The sequence below is a fragment of the Daphnia pulex genome, chromosome 2, assembly GCF_021134715.1.
Source record: "Daphnia pulex isolate KAP4 chromosome 2, ASM2113471v1".
Taxonomy (NCBI): Eukaryota; Metazoa; Arthropoda; class Branchiopoda; order Diplostraca; family Daphniidae; genus Daphnia; species Daphnia pulex.
Genome location: NC_060018.1, coordinates 12784001 through 12805494, shown reverse-complemented (window position 1 = coordinate 12805494; position 21494 = coordinate 12784001). Strand labels below are relative to the sequence as shown.

General features: G+C 43.3%; 1 protein-coding gene across 4 annotated transcripts in view; it reads left to right on the top strand.

Moving 5' to 3' along the window:
* Positions 1-21494, top strand: part of LOC124188372 (zinc finger protein rotund-like) — a 117760-nt gene that overhangs the window by 23326 nt on the left and 72940 nt on the right. For all 4 annotated transcript variants that reach the window (XM_046580943.1, XM_046580944.1, XM_046580942.1 and 1 more), the window contains 3 exons: positions 7315-7773; positions 11171-11228; positions 15724-15995. In XM_046580943.1, coding sequence (XP_046436899.1) covers positions 7315-7773; positions 11171-11228; positions 15724-15995 — 789 coding nt within the window. The remainder of the gene's footprint in view (positions 1-7314; positions 7774-11170; positions 11229-15723; positions 15996-21494) is intronic.

Below are 21494 nucleotides of genomic sequence, written 5' to 3'. Positions count from 1 at the left end.
CTCCTTATACCCGCGACGACAAACTTTTAGTCCTTTTTCTAATATCTTCCGTTCGTGGAAAAGAGTATCGGGAATTTTGTCTGATTATTATTGCAAGATCTTATGAATTTTCGATGATGGATTTTCTCTTCTCTCGGCTTCTGTTTTTGAAAGTGAGGAGCTTTTTTCTTTCCTTTTTGGGTTGTTGTTGTTGTTGTTGTTGGGCTGTTGAAAAAACGGGCCGAGAGAGGGAGCGGGACTGAGCCGTCGGCCAAGAGAAAAAATAAATAGAAAAGAGAAAACGAAAGGGGGAAAAAAGAAAGGAGTGATGAAAGGAAGTCGAAAAGGAAGAGAGGAAAAAGAGCATATATAGCCTACAGGAGAAGAAGAAGAAGACCAGAGCCAACAACACATCAAAATTATTTTCTCCCTTTTTCTTTCCTTTTTTTTTTTATTTTCGTGACCGGCGCGTTGCGCTGTCAGTCAGTCAGAGCTGAACGTGAAAAAAAGTTGTGCGCCGCTTTTGTCTCTGCTCGTCGGTTGGGTGTACCTCCTTTTCTGTCCTCCCGAAAAATGGTGGGAACGAAAGGAGAAGAATAAGGAAAAAAGAAACGACCAAGGATAGGAGGAGTAGGTTATGTGAACGAAACCCTCGTCAGCTCCTCTCCTTCTCTCTCCCCACTACTAGGACTAACCCCAAAGCAACTGCCGAGCCAAGCCAAAAAGACTCGGGATACCAGAAGAGCCTCTCTGTGCCGTGTGGAACACACGACGGACGGACGGCCGTGTAAAGAGTCTCTCGCTGCCTCTCCCGTTCGCGCCATTCGCCGTGGCTGAGTGTTGCTGGGCGGCAGCGTGAAAAATGACGAGCTCCGACTGCTGTGTGACTCGTTTTCTCTTCTCCTCGACAGTGTCGTCCTCCTCTTAAACATCTGACCGTTTGAAAAGATTTGCGAGTTTCTGGCGATCTTGTTTGTTCACGAATTCACGTGTTGTCAATTCAGTGCCGTGCCCAACTCAACTGCCAGGGTCTTTTTGATTGTCGTGTTTTCATAGTTTTGAAACGGTCCCTTCGTTGTGTGCCCCGCGGTGATCTCGTTAGGATTGTCGGTGAATTTTGAAGGTTCGATCGGGAATCACGAAATTTTGGTATTTTCGGGTTCATTCCGGCCGAATTGAAAAAAAAGGAAAAAAGACGACGACGACGGCGGTTAGTGAGAACTCGGCGTCAACCTCCTATACATGGTTGTGCTGAAAGGGAAGCAGGTCAGTGTTGTTGAGATGTGTGTGCCTCTTTTGCTTACATTGCCGAGCTGCTCTCTTCTCTTCTTTCTCCTTCGTGTTCATCACCATCTTCTTCTTTGCTCGCCCATTCTCCCTTCGCCCCAGCACCCCGCCAACGACTTGATGGATAAATATAAACATATACCGCGCACACACACACACACGGCGTGGTTTGTTGGCCGTGCCGTATGGGCTGGAATGTTTCTCAGCAGAGAGCCATGCCAGGCCCATGTTATTACGTAGCATAATAGGCCGGCCCCCCCTTCTTCTTCTCTTCTACTTTATTTTCTTTCCCGTTTTTTATTTCTTTTTCTCACAGCTCGTTCCTTCTTCTTCTTCTTCTTTTCTGATTTTAACTTTCGCCGGGAACGACCGACCGACCGCCAAGGCGATGGGAAATGCGGATGAATAAGTTTTTCTGGTCCGCCGGAAGAACAAGTAAAAGAAGAGTCTTTGACATATGACGGATTGATTCGATTGTGTCTGGCTGATTGAGAGACAGATCGAGTCACACACAATGCCTAAATGAAGTTGCGTAAGACCTCTTTTCTCTCTCTCTCTCTCAGGTGTATACCAATCGGATGGCAAAAGTAAAAAACGGGTGGGGGGCCAGAGGGGGTCGGCCCAAAAAGAAAAAGAAACGAAAGAAGAAGATAAAGGGAGAAAAAAAATCCATCCATCCGCCCGATTCGCTTTGTTTGGCATAACTCAAATGAGATCTTGTTCATCCCGTAGTGTGTAAGTCGAGTCGAGTCGATTCCATCCGATTCGGAGAACAAATGGGGGGAAGGAGAGAAAAAGGAGCAGAGAGTCGACTTGGCAGAATGCCCTGCTCACGCTCCTTCATCTTTTTCACTGTGCAGCAACGGCAGCCACGGCCAAATATCCCGATGGGTATCAGTTCTGCTGGCTTGCCGATCGTCCGAGATTGATTCAATTGGCCAATTAGACGAGTGCACACACACACACTGGGATGGGGAGGGAGGCAGGACTTAGACACAGTGTGGCGGGCAGTAGTAGTCGTAGCAGTAGCTAAGGCGGCCCGTTGTCGTTAGTTGCCGGGCCAACAACACCCAAAAAAAGAATGGGAGAGATTGGCAGAGGCATCACGAAATGCAATCCAAGAAAATCGAGAGAAAAGAAAGAAAAGAAGAAGAGCTGTGAGGGATGGAGATGAGCATGTCGATGTGCCATGTCGAGACCATAATCTTCCCCCCTTCTCCGATCTCGCCAACGGAGCAGGGCGTCGACCAATCGCCGCCTTTACCTCTACTATTACCCCACCACCCGTGTCGCGTAGGGAAAAAAGAAAAAGAGGAGAGACGAGACACGATCCCGCGGGAACGTCTAGCCCAGCGTTTGCCCGTCGTCTACCAACGACAATGACCCCCCCCCCCCACTCCTTTTTTTCCCACCCACACTGGGGTAGTAGTATACGCTAAAGCGATCGATGGGTGTGGGGTGGGGGGGGGGAGACTCTCGGTGCAATTGCAAAAGGGCGTTCTTCTTTCTTTTTATCGTTCGGTCTCGGCCGGGAGTCGGGAATGAAAATTCTTTGCAGTTGGGGATGGGGGGAAAAGGAACGCTGGTGGAATGCTGCTGGAGGAAAACCTTTTGCTAGCTTCCTGGGTAATAATGCTTTTTTTGCCCAGATTCCAGTCGTCCCTGTATGTGCGTAGGACGGGATAAAGTCTGCGACCCGTTCCTGGAAATAAGTTTCCAACCCCGGTTCCAATAAAGATCGGCCCGGGCACACAATTGTTGGTGGCCGGCAAGGTCGGGTCGGGAATCAAACCGGACCCCCACACACTAGTATATTGATGGAAAGTTATATACTCTTGTTATAGATTTATCAATAAGCGTCTGGAAGATTTTGTCTCGATTGTTCCTTCCCCCCCTACAAGAAGCTAAAGGGAAAAGTAAGGAGGTTGTTGACGTCATATCTCTATAGTATCACGGGAGGAGGAGTGGGGGGGGGGTTGCCTTGCCTGCCGACCCAACTATTGATTTATTTCTTCTTCCTTCTTTTTTTTTGCCTCACTCTATGCCCGTCGCAGACTCTCGGCTGGCCATCGACTGTGAGGTGTGTGTGGGGAGGACGGCCGAGTCTGGTCCGGTTTTTCCACACAGATGGGGATGTGTAAATACGGGCGGACGTGGAAGGAAGTCGACGTGGGGACACACACACACTGTCTTGTGTGTGTGTGTGCTGACTCGAGTAAAAATTCAGTCAGACGAAAAACGGTCGGGAATTCCTTTTTGATTCGACGGGAAATCCAAGGCGTGTCTGCCCAGGGATGAGGACGGCGCTAGAGGCGGGCAGGAATCGGGAAAGAAAGAGAAAGAAAAAAAGGGAACCAAAAAATCAGGAACCTAGACAGCCAGACAGACAGACAGGAGCTAGACATGAAAATTAGATGAAAGGGGGGACAAAAAATAGAGTCGGGTCCCTTTAACGTCACAACTCCCGTGTCTCTACAAGAAAAAAAGGGAACTTGATGAATTCCGTTCTCTCGTGGAATATTCCACGAGGTAGACACGAAAGCGAAAGAAAACGTGATCCTGCATATTTAATCGCCCAGGAAGAAATAGGAGCCAAATGGTTGTAGAGTTTGGGTTGGGTTTTTCTTATTATTTTTTGTGCGGTGATGAGCTGCTCGTTAATTCCGTCACACGGGACACACGAGAGAGAGAGAGAGAGAGTCTCTCACTGGCGTAAGAAGAGCGCAACAGGCTTTTGTGTGTCTGTGTGTCTTTGCTGCGCACGCGTTCTCTCATTCACGAATCAAGTTTGTTACGAAAACAGAGGAGAGACGGGAGAATGGATGAATCGACTCTTCGTGTGTGTGTGTGTTGGCTGTGGGCTGTGGCGGTGGAAGGAGGTCAATGGCGATACTACTACTCTACATACTATACGCGACTATACGCACGCTGTGCAACTATTCTTAGCGTGCCCGTTTCCCTCCTCACTCCTTTTTTTTATTTTGGCCTTTTTCTTTTCATTGGAATGGGGCGGATTCACAAGGAGAAAAGTCACGGCCGGATAAAGGGGGAACGCGTGTGATGATGAAACGGACGTCCTCTCCTTTTCATCAATTCTCTTTTTGTTGTTGGTTGCTCCCGGTGGCCCCCTTTTTTTTTATTTCGTACCAACGGAATGCCAACACCGTTGATATCTGTTCGATATCAACTTCATACGAGTTTCTCTTATTTCAAAAAAAATTCACGAGAAACCTTGAGCTCTTCAATGAGTCTTTTTTTCATTTGAACGCAAATTAGTAACGGCATTTTGAATGTGGCGGGCGCTAATGAATCAATTCAAGAGAAATCGATATTTTCCTAGCGATTCTGTCGAGTCACTTTTGACATTACTTATTTTTTGATGGTCGAGTTTGATTGGCTGAAATGTGAAGCGAGCCGACGAACGATGACCTCACCGCACCCTTTTTCTCGGTTTCGAGTTATTACGTGGATGGCGTCAATCATCCAGATGGTTGTCGTAACTAGCGACCGTGGCCCCATCAAGTGGATGTAACCGACACTTTTTTCACGGGTCATTTAATGGAAAAATGTTCGAGCCCAGCCTTAGAGTATTATATATAAATAAATGAATTCCTTCGACTAGCTAGACTTTTTGAGTACTATATATTAATTACTACGCTACTACTGTAATAATGATAGTCTGAGCAAGCAACCGACTAATGAAACGAGATTTTTGTTTTTTTTTTTCTCTTTTCCCACGAATGTACACAGGAACCCCGGACAGGAGATAAGAGGCGACATTGAAGGATGAGCTTTTGTAATATGTATACATATAGGCGCAGTCCGTTAGAGTAGTAGTACATGTTTCTTTTATAAGGGGGTCTAGGTTATGTAACGTCCATTTAGTTCCGTTGCGCGCCGCTTGATGGTGAACCATCGCTCTTATATAAAAGAATTGAAAAATGCCAGAAAAAATTTATTTTAATGCTCCGGGGTCGATGTGGAATAAAAACAAATCTTACAAAATAAAACTACAACTGATTTATTCCAGCAGCATTTCATTTTTTTTCAATGAAATTTTTTTCTCGTAGTAAAAATTAACGAAAAAAAAAATCCAGAAATAGTCTCCAACTGATTTTGTAGTTCAGCCAGTCGGAACAAGATTCCGTTAATTTTTTTTTATAAAGAAATTCTTTTTGCGCCGATCCGCTTTCTGACTAAAAATTACTTCGTCTAAATTTAATAATCAACAAAACCAAACTAAAAAAATTTAGAGAAAAAAAAAATAAAAATGGGAAGTTTTTATTGACGTGTTTCCATCGGCTCGGATTAATTTTGTTTTTTCTTTTATTTTTTTTTTTACTACCTGCGTAATGTTGAAAAACAAAATCCGACAAAAGACCCCCAAAAAAACTTGAGGGCTTCCCCCAAAAATGTGTTGGGTTTTTTGTTGTTGTTGTTGTATTTATTGTTTGTGTTGTGAGAAGAAGAAGAAGAAAAAAATCAAGTCTCTTCTCCACCTTCCTCTAATCTGTTTCCATTTTTTGTTGTTTCACGACGTGTTCGTGAATGAGCGCCGCGTGCGCTATAGGAAGTCGGTAAAAAAAATTGTTTTTTTCTCTGGTTATTTTGACGCGTGCTTCTGTAACCAAATAATCTTTACAAGAAAAAAGGAGGGAAATGCTGCTACTTTTTAAAATTTTTACGACGTGCCAAAAATGTGTGAGAAATCTCCAATGCTGGCGCTAATCTTTTTTAATTTTGCACCTCATAAAACGGGCTGGCTAGTCTATAATCATTGGGAGCTGGGAGAGTCGGCACATGTCTATATTTAAGTTTACGCTCTTTTCGTGAAACAGCGACTGAACTATTAACGAATGTACTTGATTCCAGTTTCTAAAATCACAACTCGACGGGGAATATGCTGCTGCTGCCCCGCCATAATAATGATAATGACCGGTCTCGCTCACTCACACATTCATAGAAAGTTAATGATTAGAAAGGTATCCCGAGATATATTTCTTCCCTTTTTATTATTTCCTTCGTGAGCTCTCCCATCACAAACATCTTGAGGCTATGCCATGCAATACGGCAGCCAGCAAGGAGGATAATGTATATAACAGGTCGGCGGTTCGTGGTAATCCACCTGGAAACTCTTAGCGCAGCCGTCAGCGGACCTGCTAAGCAGAATCAGCCGGACTGAGAATGCATTTGGGTGCCCTCGACGTTCACAGTCCAGCCCCAGCCCTGCCCAACCCCAGCTCCAGCCAGAGTAGGTGGATGACGGCCAGTCAGACAGATAGCTTTGGCACTAGTAGAATATATAGCCCCACCTGGCTGGTGGCCGTGGATCTATTCCACTTTTGATTATGAATCACGAGATTCTCGATTATTAGCGACCCTGCGGCTCTATTATACCGAGAATTTATATCTTGTATGATCGGTTGGTCTGGAAACAACTCGAAAAAAAGGGGGTTGTTTGTGAAAGAGAGAGCAGCAGCAGCTCAGCTAATTATACCGAAATGATTATTGTTGCGGGGCCAAAAACAAGTAGAAGGAGATCACATGCAATGCAAAGAAGGTGAAATTGCTGCTGCTGCTGCTGCCCCCAACTCTGAATGGCGGGTAGTGATGGGTGAGCGATCGACTGCAAAACAAATCGTTTTTCGGTGCCATTTTCTAATTTTAGGGCTCACTTAATGCTGGCCAGTTTTCTTTCTTTTTCTTGCAGAAAAAGAAGTTTGATCTCTGGCCAGTTGCTGTAGCTCGGCAACACGGTAATCACCAAATTGAGTCGAGATGATTGCACACACACGTACGCAGTACAACACGCCATGCGATTTTTTTTTTTTTTTTGTTTTCTTCTGGCCGGCTAATAACTGTCTTAATAGATGGATGGGTTTGTGGTCGTGTCGTAATTGAAAAAGTTCATCATTAAGGATTTCTGTTGAATTCTTATTCAACAATTGAGAAATAATTGTCTTCATTAAACACCAGTCCAAAAAAAGCTGTTTCGTAATTTAATTTATTTTCTATTTTTAATTTTGATTTGATTGTTTATTTTTCCAGAAAGCGGCGCTCGTCTGGTCTCCGGCGCCGGAAGCAGCTCATGCGCATGTCTCCAAGCCCAGTCCCAACAGCGGAACAGCTGGAACTCCGCCTACACCGGCACAGACTCCCGTTGGCGTTGGCGGAGCGGCTGGATCTACCGGTGGACACCAGCAACAACAACAACAGCAACTCCAGCAGCAGCAACAACAGCAACTCAACAACAATCACCACAGCGCTGCTCCTAATCATCCGCATCATCATCATCATCACGCTCACAACCACCACCACGCTCACCATCCTCACGGTCCGTCCGGCTCCTCTTCCTCGGCTCTTGCCAACAACAACAACAACAACAATCCTCCGGCGCCATCGCAGCCCCAGGCTGGTCTGATGCACTGGATGTCCGTCATGGCCGAGCACATGACCAGCGCCAATCCGCACCATCACGACGTCCACTACATGTGGAACGGCGTCGAGGTAAATAATCAAAACATTTTTATTTTATTTTGGAATCCATCAACAACAACAACAACATTGACTCGGGATGGATAGAGAAGAGACTGGACAGTTTCGATGGCTGGGCAACACGGACCGGTTCTTATAATAAATATAGGCTTAAGATATCAAAAGTATTTCATACGTACTACGGCGGTGGATGGACGGGAGAGCTGCACGATATACACACAGCCGAGTTGTTGTTGCTGTACAGTGCGGGTTGTAGGGTATAATCGAATCCGAAGGAGGAGCGAATGATAAGAAGGTTCATCATCATCATTATATTCGACTACTACTCTTTTTACAGAGTCCGTCATCATCTTTTTCTTTCGGGTAATGGGGCGCCGGATGGGCCGCTCTCTCTCAAAAAGAATTGCGCCGAGGTTGTGTTGTTGCATTCGGCTCGGTCCGTCCATCCGTGTGTCTGGCCGGTTTCGTTTCGGCACTCTGGAAAGAAAGATGAACAACATGCAATGGTCTCATTATCAAAAATGTATGGGAGAGAGGAGAAATGGTCACAGCGCCGTCGTCGCCATTCATTGCCAGTTTGCCCGTCGGCTGTCGCGGTCTTTGCAACGGGTCACGACCGATGATTATTCCTTTCCCCCTCTCTCTGAATCTCTTGTCGTTCGTGATGATGACTAGTTGCACAATTACTCGCGAGCGGAGAGACCCCTACAGCCTATCGGCTGCTGTCCGTTGTGTGTACGTGCGACAGGGTCGCCGTGGCCCCTTTAATCAAGTCGGTGATATCACGCCCCGAGGATCTTTCGGTCGCCTTTTCCTTCGGGACTGCCAATCTTCTCTCCCGACGAATTTGATTCAGGGGGGAAGGATTTGAGCCCGGTCGTTTGTCTCTGGGTCCCGGCAGGGGGTCGGTGAATTTGTCTGGTGTGCTGTGGGACGATGAATGACGTCTGAAATGTTTGATACATGACGGGGCCCGTTTTTATTTAGATTTTTTTTTTTTTTGACTTTCTTACGTAAGAAAAATACACACGCAGCGATCACGCGCAGTCAGTCGCTTGATATTTTCCCCTCGCAGCCTCGTTGACAGGTGAAAAATGGGGTTACGGGATGATGAAACACTCACGCGGGTATCTGTTGGGTCCCTCCCGACCCGCGTTTACACGAGACGTGGATCGAATGGAATGGCACGCCACTAGGTCCAGAAAAATGAAAATCTAAAACACGCACTCGCTGATGTGATCTCTCCACAGCAGAAAGGAAAAAAGAGATGGAAAGATACAACAGGAAAATACTACACGATACTCTTTTTCTTTTAAAAAATTCAAATCGTCGCAGCGGGAAATTTGAAAAACGATGGGGAAAATGCGCTCGCCACACATCATCATCTTTTTTATTTTATTTTTCGCGTGGTCCTGATTGGATTTTATGAATATTCAGTAGTCAAGGGCGTTCACTCTCCGCTAGAATTAAAATTTAAAAAAAAAATTAAATGACAATTTTTTTTTAAATATTAAACAGGATAAAAAAGGGTTATCGTCACAAAAAAGTTTCTTTATAGTGGTGATACCTGAGAAAAATGGGGTCGTAAAAAAGACCCAAAAAAAAAAAGACAAGGCGGTGCGAAACTGGACGGCCTCTGCCCAGTGTCTCCAATTCCTATGGGTTTCTGTATAGACAACGCAATACAGTCAACCCTTTTTTTTTAATATATTTTCAGAAACAAAAAGAAAGATATGGGGGTCTTGGTGGTTGATGCGGTCCACCGAGTGGTGAGAGAAAAAGGGGCGCGGGAAATTGAAACATCTCTAAGCTCAGCTTGGGGGAAAAACAGTAAAGGGTTTCCAATAGACACCAGAATTGTGTTTTTATTTTACAATGTTGGTGGGAAGGATCGAAATTTTACCCTTTTTCGGTCACGCTTGTATTGTTGTGTAACAAGTGAACCCGATTGCGCTACGTCTTGCGGCCCAAAAGGGGTTTTATAAGACTACTACCACATCTGTGCATAAGAGTACCCCTTCACACACACACACACCAGAAAAGGGAGGGGGGTAAAAGAGGATTTGGGGGTCCATGTCATAAAAGTTTGTGTGTCTCATTTTTTATAACAGGAAGGTAATAGGCCTACTACTACTAGTCTCTATCCAAGGATTGGGGGGGGTCATAGAGGGGCGGTAAGTTGTTGTCTACACCACCACCACGACCAAAAAGGGTTAATACACACAACACCACCACCCCTTGAGCCCCAAATAAAATTACATAAAAAAAAAGAGTGCAGTAAAATAGAAAAAAAAACCCTTTTTTTTTTACATCTTACACGAAATCCGTTCCGGCCTTCAAAGTAGAAAAAAAAAATTTGAAAATTCGTCAACCCCCCTGCCGATGTGTTGTATAACAACATACACAACAAGGACCAACTCTTTGAAACCGACACTCTCTTCTTGTCGGCAATGCGTGACGAATTTTTTAGAAAAAAAAAAGTTGCCCAACAAATTTTTTTTTTATACAACACACGAAGGGTTATATCCGATCTATAAAGAAGAGAGGGGGGTTGAAATTTAAAAAAAAAAATTGTAAAAGGGTTTTTTTTATTTTTTGACGAAAAAAGTTTTCTTGGGAAATTATCAGAGTAAGTGTAGCCGCGGGAGACTTGTAACAATTGTAAAAAAAGTGGACACAGTCGGAGGGCCGTTGGAAGAAAGAAAAAAAAATGGCCTTTTGAAAAATTCAAAAGTTTTCGATTTCTACCCAAACTCTCAAAATGACAACGACATCACATGACTGGGCACTGAAGATGGATGGCGTCAAAACCGATCATTGGTAGGGAGGACTTTGGTTTTTGCCATTTGTGTGTGACGTGCTGCAGGTGCCAAGTCACGACGATGGCGGCATGTCTTTATTATTTTCCAGCCGTTTGTTTTGTTTTTCTGAAGGCGGTCACCAAGAAACACACACCAGACACAACAAAGTAAAAATACAAACAAAACACACACGCTGTTTGTTCTTAGAAAGAAAAACGAGTATCGAGAAAACCAAAAAAATCTTCGTGTGACTGAACGAGCCGACCGAACGAGCGAAATTTGCATGCCGTAATCAATCCCCCTCCTCTTCTAGCTGCCAACAGCCAAAAGGGGACTCTAAAATCTTGTATAAAAGCACAGGGCAGCCTATATAATATACAAGGAAATCTGAAATCCTTTTTCGTTTTTATCTGGACCTTTTCTTTTTGGGTTGATGTTGTTGGTTGTTGTTGTTGTTGTTGTCTTTCGTGTTTTGTTTCACTCGTGCCGGTCCCTCGTCTCTCTTTCGTCCGGATGGACGGCTTGATTTATGATCGTTTTGGGCTTTTGTTCGACATGATTTTATTCCCGACTGTGATTTCTTGTTTCTTCTTTTCTTCCATTTGCAGAGTAAAATGAGCTCGTCCGACCAGAGCAACAGCACCGGTTCTTCCATGCATCAAAAAGGTAAGAACAAAAACCCCCAACTGATTGACTGGGCAGCACCGTGGAATGTCTCTAGTCTCTATACTTTTTAGCCTATTATCTACATATGTATAAGAGTTGAGAGGTCGTCTTTTCTTCTCTGCAATCGTCGTCCAACAAAATCAAAACACATTCGAGAGACAGACATCGTCTCTGTCTCGTCTCGTCGTCTCTGCCCGACCCGAGTCGATTTAATGGCCGAATAATCTCCCAGTCCTTTATTTATTCCTAGACCGTAGCGTAGACCCGTTTTTTTTTTTATTTTTTATTTCTATTTTTCTATAAATAATTGGATAAATATTTGTCCCCGCCTATCCCCGGAGAGAATCTCTATGGAATTACTAAAAGCGTCTGGGCTGATGTGAATGCGCAACGGAATAATATGCGCGGCGGCGGCGGCGGCAGCCGAAATTATCAGCGGCAACAAACTGCATCAGCTTTTATATATTGCGAGCCGATATATAGAAATTCTACTTGCGCTGGAATCCACCGAAAAAAAAAAAAATAAAAAGTCCCAAGCTCTTATATTCACCGAATGAAAAACCGGTCCCGTTTCGGTCCGCTTTATTTGAGCTATTGGAAGGCGATTCTCATCTCCCTCTCTCCCCCCCCCCCTCCCAATGTGTGTAGTACGAAAATATTAGACTACACGTTTTGAATAGATAACCCCAAAGAGGGAACCTTCAAAAGTTTGCAACCGATCGATTTGAAATTCCATCTGAGAAAAATAAAAACAACCTCCGACAGTCCGACTAGATCAAATATTAAAATCAAAATCATTTTATTAGAACCGGTTTTGATGCGAGGCTTTTAGATTTGTGGAAGGGTCAAATAGATCGACACAAGGGCGGGGATATAACGGCCAATGTAGAGTGTCGTAAACGGAGTCGGTGCTGTAAAAAAAAGGCCCCCCCCCCCTATAAAGACAAAGTGTGTTTTATATTTTTGCATCGGACGACACACAATCGGAGATTTTTTCTTATAACTTCCAAAGGGTTGGAGAGTCAAAAGGGAGAGCGCCGTCCATCCATCATCCTCTTTTATTTTTGTGTGTGTGGTGGTGAGGGATTCTTCTCTTGAATGTGTTACTCAACAACTGCGCGTTTTCTTCTTCTTCTTCTTCTTCCCGACATTGGAAAAATGTAATAAATGCACACGAAAAGAGCTAAGAAATAAGGAAAGTTACGACCGCCGCCGCCGCCGCTCCGGTTCGCCTTGAGCCACAAAAAAGAAAGAAAAAAATTATCCTCTCTGGTGGAGGGGGGGAGGAGCATAAACAACAACAACAATAAGAAAAAATCTTATCCACAACAACAACAACAAAATCTAATAGAGGAGGGGTAGACTAGTGTGTGGCAACAGGTAAAAAGGTAGCAGCGAGTTGGGCATCGTGAGGCCGACAACCAGTACACTCGGCTGCGTCATCTTTATCTTGCCGTGATTTCGTCCAGCTGCACAAAAAGGCAGCAGCAGCAGCGTGTCGTGTGGCGTGAGTGCTGCTCAACTTCCGTGGTCCTCCAAAACCAGACGCCGGGGCCTGGAAATTGTCAATTCCGGTGTCGTACACGCCGGCCCAAAAACAAAAAATCACGCGGTGCTGGACGTTGGCCACTGCACCCTCCCCCTCTCTACCACCAGAAAATTTCCTCCTTTAGTGTGTGGGATTCGATCGATCGGTCGATGACGTAAAAATTTAAACCACGCAAACTCAACCGACAAGTTTTGGCGCCAATTTTTGAAAAAAAAACAAAACAAATTTCTACATAGAAAATAGTTTCTTTGAAATTCTCTCAAGTTCGTCAATGAGACTGGATCCCTACGACCAGCTGTTCAGTAAGTTTCAGCCATTCATTTGCATTTTCCTCCGACACCTTTTTGTTGTTTTTATTTCCACGTTGTTGCTCCGTTGAACGTCATCCTGGCGCCCAGTTTCTCTTTTTCCAGTGGGGGCCAAGTATTATCGATCACGATCTTGATACACTCTCGGTCTGCCGGCCGTGATGTGGCCAGAAAAAGCACCAACAACAAGCCCAGCCATCGAGCCAAAATGGGTGTGTTTGACGCCTGTCGGACAATGCACAACAACAATCACAAGTGTGAGAAAACACCAGCACATCAGCCGCCAGCTGAATAACTCGCCAGGAAAAACGGCTAGCTGCGCTGGGTATTATAGCAGCCAGCCAGCCAGCCAGCCAGCCAGCCAACCCCCGTTGGATGCGGTTAACTGGGAGTTCTCTCGTTCAAGCTTTAATTAGCGACTCTATATGGTTAGGCTAGACTAGATGTATATAAAGTCATCAAGTTCAGGTTTTTGTTCTTTTGAACTGCGTTTTATTTTCCTCATTTCAAATGCATAAATTGACAGTTTGTTCATTTCAAAAAAGATAACGAAAAGGGACCATTGCGTGTGCAGTGGTGAAGATGGAGCGACGTTTGGAGAACGAGGATAAATGAGAATCGGTCACGTCACGTCGTTTTTATATTAAACCTTTATTTCGTCACCTGTCGCCGATCGAAAGTTGAGATTTGTTTTGTTTCTATTTTGTTTTTAAAACGCGCCGATGAGAGAGAGAGAAAGAAGACAAGGGAAAATGTTTGGTTGAACGACGTCAGCCTCATCCAGTGAGTCTTAAAATTCCTTGCGGCCATCGTCCGTCCTTCTCCTCATTGCGCTCGTTCATTTTTCGTGAGACGTACCTATTGGCCCATTCTCTCTCTGGCTGCTATCGTGCCCGTTCCAGGAATAACTTTTCAATCACTAGAGGCGATTTTCCCATTGTTATTCATCATCACCGCAAAATCTCCATCAGCACCAGAACGCGCAACTACAGTGAGAGAAAGAGAGAGAAGCTTTAAGAGAGCCAGCAGCCCCGCTATAAATAATAATTATATATAGATGCCTATTCTTCATCGGGCCATGTTTTCACTATATCAATCACGCGATTGATAAGTTCACGGAACTCGGGAGAGAGAGAAATCTCCAGAGGGCCATTCTCTCTCTCTCTCTTGTGTTATTGTTCGCGCCGTGTTTAGATGTATAAATAAACGCAGGCCATTAGACCGGCTAGTGTGTATACCGTTGGTAGTATATAGTTTGTAGCAATTGTGTCTGGGCAACAACACTGCGGGCACAGCCACCACCACCACCACCACCACCAGTTTTAACCCAACTTTTTCAACCGTCTAATAATCACCGCAGATTAGCAACCTATCTTATATATATAGGCTACTACGACTCCGGGGGCAAAGATTTTTTGGACTTTTTGGATGCTGCAACGAAACAGCAATTGCTGTGGCGGGATATTATAATGCGCTCTCGGCGTTTTTTTTTCCTTTCGTTTCGGTCAGGTGATTCAATATAATAAAAATGGAGGGAATCGAGAAAGAAAAGTTCTTGCGTCACGACTGCAAGCAGGTCGGAAATGTCGAAGGGGGGTGGGTGCTGAGTTGCATTTTAATTATTATCACAATGTGCAGAGTGAGCTCGATTCTTTTTTTTTTTTCTTTCCTGCGCGGTTAATTTATTCACGAGCTCAACAATTGTTTTATTGTATGGAATCAAAGTCGATTTATCTCCTATCCCGGGAAAATAGTATCTAGAAAATTCGGGAATGGATTGAATATTCATTAGCCGTTAATGACTTTTTCAGCGCGCTATCAATTTATTCATTCCTTTTAACATATATAGGTAGTATGATTAGTATGTGCATCTATTATTTATTCACGATAATCTATACACACACACACACACAGAGAGTCATTCCTAATCGACGCCCCGCTCCAATGTTAGATCGACTTTCTCCTTTTGTATTATTTTCTTTTGCATGTCATTGGCATCAGATTTTTTTTTTCCCATTCCGGCCGGATGAAATCGAATGAAAATTATCGGCTCTCCCGCATCTAATATTTATCTCTCCCTGTCGATGGTGAAAATCGAAAATTCCCGATTATTTCGGTTGGTCGTGTGGAATGCCAACTGGTGGTGGTGGTGGTGGTGCGTGCATTGCGTAACAGGGCCCCCCTTATGATCCGTCCACCCACGTCACTTCGGCGGCTGTTTTTCTTCGTTTGTTTTCTCTCTTTTGGGAATACATTTAAACCAAAATATATATATCTTAACACACACAGACACGCAAATGTCCAATGTGATAAGCGTCGCCTGTGCCAAGATGGGGGGACTGCGACGCGACCGTGCACACACACAACACGAAACCGGTTCTTCTTCTTTCGTCTCGAATTTCCCACCCACAATATAAACTCTACTTGTATACACCAATGTAAATCTAAAACAAAACAAGTTGGAAGAACTCAGAAAGACGAAACGAGATTTTTTGGAACGAAATTCTTAGGAAAACAGGAATAGATTTTCTTTCACGAAGTGTCAATTAATTTTCGTTCGTTAGTATTTCAAGTCAATTAGATTGTCCTATTTTCAATTTAATTTAAATGTTTGTTTTTTATTTTGTTTCATTTCAAGGTGGAAGCCTGGACCAGGACGGTCGGATGGAAGTGCCGCTGTCACACGGCGGCCCGCCCGTTGTCGTCGGTCAACTCGGGTCGTCCGGCCACTTGTACGGCGTGGCCGTCGGACCGCGGTCGACGACGTCGGCCTCTACCAGCAGCTCGTCGTCTCAGTCGCCTCCCATCGTCCCCATCATCTCGTCCGGTTCGACGTCTGGCGGCAAAATGGGCGGCTCGACGTCCAACGGCGGCGGAGGACGCAAATATCAGTGCAAGATGTGCCCACAGGTAGGCGTCAACCTTTGCTCAATTCTTTTGATTCTTTTATTTATTTTTTTTTTTTCAATTTGGCCAACCTCCTATCTCTCAACTCACGCGGGGCTCTTTGTTTTTGTTTTCCACCTCATTTATTTATCTTTGATTGCTTCATTTCGCATTGACCTCAACTACCGATCGCGCCCTTTCTCTTTTTCGTTTTTGGGTTCTTTTTTTTCCCCTTTTTTTAAAAAAACAAAATTAACTTTCTCCCGTTTCCTCGACATTTCGGTTGTTTGTTTTTTCGTATTTTTATTTTATTTTTTTATTTTGCCCGCCTTTTTTATTTCTGATTCGGTGGCGGATTTCAATCACTTGTCTTTTTTTGACGACCAGCGCTGCGACATTGTTGGTACACTTGGTCGGTTGATTTTCCCAGTAAAGAACTCGATCTAGCAGCCGTTCGCCATCACGCAACTGCTTGTTTTTCTACGAAAATGTTAAATATTCCGATCCCAAACTGGGTCACACCACTACTATCTGCTACTAGCTCTTTTGTAAAATTTTTCGAAATGAAAAAACTCTTAATGGGTGGCGATGAACGAGAGAGAGAATCTCTCACGCTCGTTTGAATCTCCAACGTTAAAAGCGCGCGCTTTTTAACTTTGCGTTTTCTCATTCGGGTTATTATATGCGGGGATGACGCCCGATTAGATTAAGAAAAACCCGCCCAATCAAGACTCTCACTTGAAAAAATAAAACAAAATTCTCTCCGTGACAAAAAAATCTGTGGGCTTTGGAAAAATACGAAAAAGAAGCTGGAAAAATCAAAGAGAAACGTCGTTTTTCTTTTTTTAAACGAGCAAATTGATTTATTGTGTTCTTTCTTAATGACGAATGGGGTGGGTTGTGTGTACAAGACGTAGAAGAAGGTCAAGACCGGTTGTGTGTGCGTTGATAATTATTTCTGTGTCTCTCTCGTGTGTTGTTGTTGCCACTGCGTTATAGCGATCTGATGGAAAGTGTCACGTAGACACTTATCCTTTTTTTCTTCGGGTTTTTATTTCATTCTTGCCGATTTCCCAGGTGTCTTTTTTAAAAAGTGAAAAAAACAAAGTTTGGCATTTTTTTAATTGTTTTCGACGGTAGCGATTTCGACGTGGATTCCTGGCATAACTCGGTTCAATTCGAGCGAGTTGCTTATAATTTTTTCGTGATTATTACACGACTGGCCTCGTTTTTCTTCTACATATCGATTGGCTTTTTTGTTTTTATCTCGTTTCGTTTGTTCACTTTGGAATGTGTTGTTGGTTTTTATCGCTAATATAATAAGACGTTCAGCTGGTTACACGTACACCAGATGGATATTTCCAAATGCTCATTATCAACAGAAGAAGGAGATAGTAATAGTATAGTGAATGGCCCCCAAATAACTAGGGCTGTCCTCCAAACATCTTTTCCAAGTTTTTTTTGTCCACTTTTTGATTTACGATTGGCACAAACTTCTTCTTTTTTTTCCGTTTGCCATTTTATTGATGTGTCGTAAAATGAAAAGAAGCTCCTTAACAGTAGGCCTGTTGCAAATAGAAAGAAAAAAAATAGAAAATCAGATTTTACGATCCTGTTTTTTCCTCCCTTTGCCATTTCTTTTAAAAAATGTCGTAAAATGTTGTTCTCTTTTTCCTACATGTCGTCGGGTGGTTGTATAACTGTCTGCGCCAAAGAGACAAGGTTATTAGCCAATTTTTTTGGACACGTCTGTCGTGCCTGTTTTACGACTTGTGTCCAATCTGTACGTGTCTGTCCATTCATTGTCATTATTTAGAACGGAAATGGGAGTTGGGAGTCCAAAAAAAGGAAAATGAAATTGAGAAACAAAACAGGGCGACGAATGGATGAAGCGGAATAATTCACTGGAATTGACCCAACTGACCTCATTCGGCGAAAGAAAACGGAGAAAGTGGCAAACTTGATTTGCCAACTTGATTATGTTTAGTGTCCCCCTAGAACCCCACGCCGTCGTCTATTTTTGCCAACTAAATTGATAATCCTGTAAACTTAAATTCAAATGCGAACATTGTCTCAGTCTGCTGGTCACACAATTAACAGTTAATTCATTTTAAAATTTAAAGAATTTCGTCGATTGATCTATTCTTGGCTGGAAAAATTCTCCCAAAAAAGATTTGATTTCTTTTTATGGCTTGATAGAAGAACCGTTGATGCAAACCATAAAGAGAAAGAGTTTGAATTGTAAATGCATATAATGCATATCATAGTAGTAGTAGTAGTGTGTATCAGATGATGGAATGAATCATCATCTCGCAATGGCCTCCGCCAAACCGCTTTGATACCAATTTGGATTCTTTTCATTCCCGCTGCTGCTGCTGGAAGAAAGAAAGCTGCTGGACCGCGGGAGAGGTCCCGAAGTTGATTAGATTCGAAATGATATCATTTTTATAGTAGCTCGGCTTGATTTCTTGTTTCTTCTTTACCAGGAACTCTGGGGAGTTCGCCCCAGCAGCAGCAGCAGCAGCCCTGTAACAAATCGTTGCGTAGCAGTTTTCGAATGAATAATTCAAAGACAAAACACTACAGTTGAAACTGAGCTGCTCTATAATAATCCACTACCCGTGTTACTTGCGAACCGATCGGTCATCCGTCTCTTTCACCACTTTTGATTGCACGGCAACGAAACAACAAATTCCCGACGGTTGTGTTTTCACGAGATTGCCTTATGTGACGTCTCCCTCCATCACGACTCAATCCGCTATATTTAACACGCGTACACACACCCAAAAGGAGAAATCTCGTCGAGGAAAAAATTTGATTCCAAAATTTTTTTTTTCTCTTTGCCTTAAAGGGGGAAACCGCGGCACGTGCCTTTGTAATAATATTATTTAAAAAAATGAATTTTTTCTTTGAAAAAAAAAAATATGGCGCAGGGTGTTTTGTTTGGGGTTTGAAAAATTTTAAATGTAAAGTTAGACACAACTACTACTACCGTGTAGGTAAAAATTTCCCCCTTACAAGGAGCCGAAGAAAAAAAATGAATTTCCCCCTCTTATGCGTTGGTAGTTTTTCTCGGGTGTGATTGAAATCAAAGGGACACATTTCCCTTACGTCACGGACAAAAAGAAATTTCAAAAAAAAAAAGACGAACGGTAGAGAGAAAAAGGAGCCTGGGAAAAAGACCCGACCAGCAGCATCCCTCCCCTGTCTCTCTCTCTATAAGACGGAATGCGACACTGAGGATATATTATATAACAAGAACTTTTTTTTCTATTTCTAGGAGCAGCGGTTTTTGTACAAGAAATAAAAAAAAAACGTTGGGCAAAAACGGCCATCGGGGGGGTTTCGATCCTTATATTATATGATTACATTTTCTAAAGGTTCTCAGTATAGTAGTACAATGTGCGGTATATATATAGCGTCGCCGTCGTCTTTTTTTCTCTAGGGTGGGGTTCCCCCTCTTATTTTTCTATATTTTTTCCGAGTCTTTTGATATAAAAAGAAGAGGGGAGAGACTCGTTTGTTGTTGCCAAAAAAACGCGTCCGCATCGGACCCAGGTCTCCCCTCCTCCCGGAAGAGACGCAACAGCATCTCATACTCACCCCACTGTTTCCCTTTTTATTTTATTTTTTTCCTCCCTACATGTCGGAGGGTGTTTTTCTGGCCGGAGATGACGGATTGCTTTTTTTTTTACTGGGAATGGCGGTTTTTTTTTCCCTATAACCGACGCCGACCGACGTCATTTGCAGATTTTTTCTATCCTCCTAAATAAATTAAAGTTGATTGAATCTACTTGGGAGGTAAGCGAAATTAGAGCAGAAAAGTTTTTTTTTCTTATTTTCCTATTGAATTTGTAAAAACACTTTGGGTCGTGGGGTGGAGGGATTACGTAGTAGTGGAATGCCGTCATGATCCTATTGAGCACCGGTTAGGGGCGTCCCTCCCCTCCTCCTCCTCTTCCGAATAAAAAATCTGGAATAAATAAAAAAAAAAGTAGAGGAAGGAATTGTACAATAGAGACCAGTTTTTGAATGAAATCCTCCTCCCCCCGAAAAAAGAGAGAGCTCTCACATTTTTATAGAGAAAAATAAGTTACGTAGTGACGCTCCATCAGTGTGTGTGTGTTTCCCACAGTCGGAGGTCCCTCCCTCCCTTCACCAACGGGTCCGGTCCGGTCCAGTCGAGCAGTTCAATCCTACAGACAACAACAAGAGCAGCAGCACTTTTTATAAAACATCTTTTTTTTCTATACTCTTATTCCGTTTATTTCCAGGGGGGAATGTATAATACACAACAACAAAACCTTCTTTTATGATTAGACGTAGTATTTTGTATGCGTGTGTCCATATAAAAAGCCAAGGAGAGAACTACCACCAACTAGGAGCACTTGATAAGAGCCCCATCAGATTATTCGATATGCCAATGTGAGTGGCTGATGCCAATGGACACAAAACTGGAATGGTTTTTTCACAAATTTCTTTTAATTTTTCACGATGAAAGTGATGAGGGACCAATCGAAAATCTTGTCATCTCTGATTTGGAATAAGTCTAATGGCATTCACACGGCTCATTATCGAGTGAAAATAATTTAAAAAAAAAGATTCGAAATGATTTTTTAAACGAAATAAAAAAGGATGTTTGGCTGAGTGAAAGGGCATTGAGAGAAATCAGGTTCCCTCTTCTTCTGTCTATTGCTGTGGAGGGATCGACATGAAATGGCGTCCCCCCCTCGTTTTTCCCCATCTCTAACGGAGATGGCCAGTACCCATGTACACACAAAAGACGTGGAAGCTTCTCCTTTTTGTGTTTTTCTCCAAATGCGGGAGAGAAACGAGAGAGAGGGAGGCTTTTTCGCCTTCCCACGGACCCCCTCACAGCCCCATTCTGAGCTAAGGAAAAACCCTCATCACGACCGGCCGTCGAGGATCGGACAAGAGTGCAGTTCATCGTCGCAATTCTAAATGCAACGGGGAATATTGTCAAATTGAATGATTTGATGATGGAAATCGCTGCTGGCCACACCCTCTTTCCCCCTCCTCTCTCCGTCGTATCCCAGCGACGATATTTTTAGAAACGGACGATATATATAAAAGTGCAATCGACGATAACAAAACAGTTATATAAGGAAGGAAAATATCTATCTCGTCGCCAAATAATCGAGAAAATGTCGCCGTTGTAATCAGATATTCCTATTATAGGCCTCCATATAGGTGGGACGCGACGCCGATTGTCCTTTTTTTCTCCAATTCCAACGTCGCAAACGGTTTTTATTATACGGGTAGTGAGCAAGTCCAGCAGCCCAGCAGCAGTACAAGAGTCAGCCGGGAGAAAATGTCGAGGAAGAATGTCGAATCGATAAAAACCTGGGGGGAAGAGGAATTCAAATAGAAATTAAAAAGAAAACCGTTTTATTTTTATTTGGCTGAATACCTGAAATTCTCTCCATCTGTTAATTGCATTCACATTAAGAAAAACTACGGATTTTTGTACCTGAATCGAACTTCATTAACCAAACAATTGTC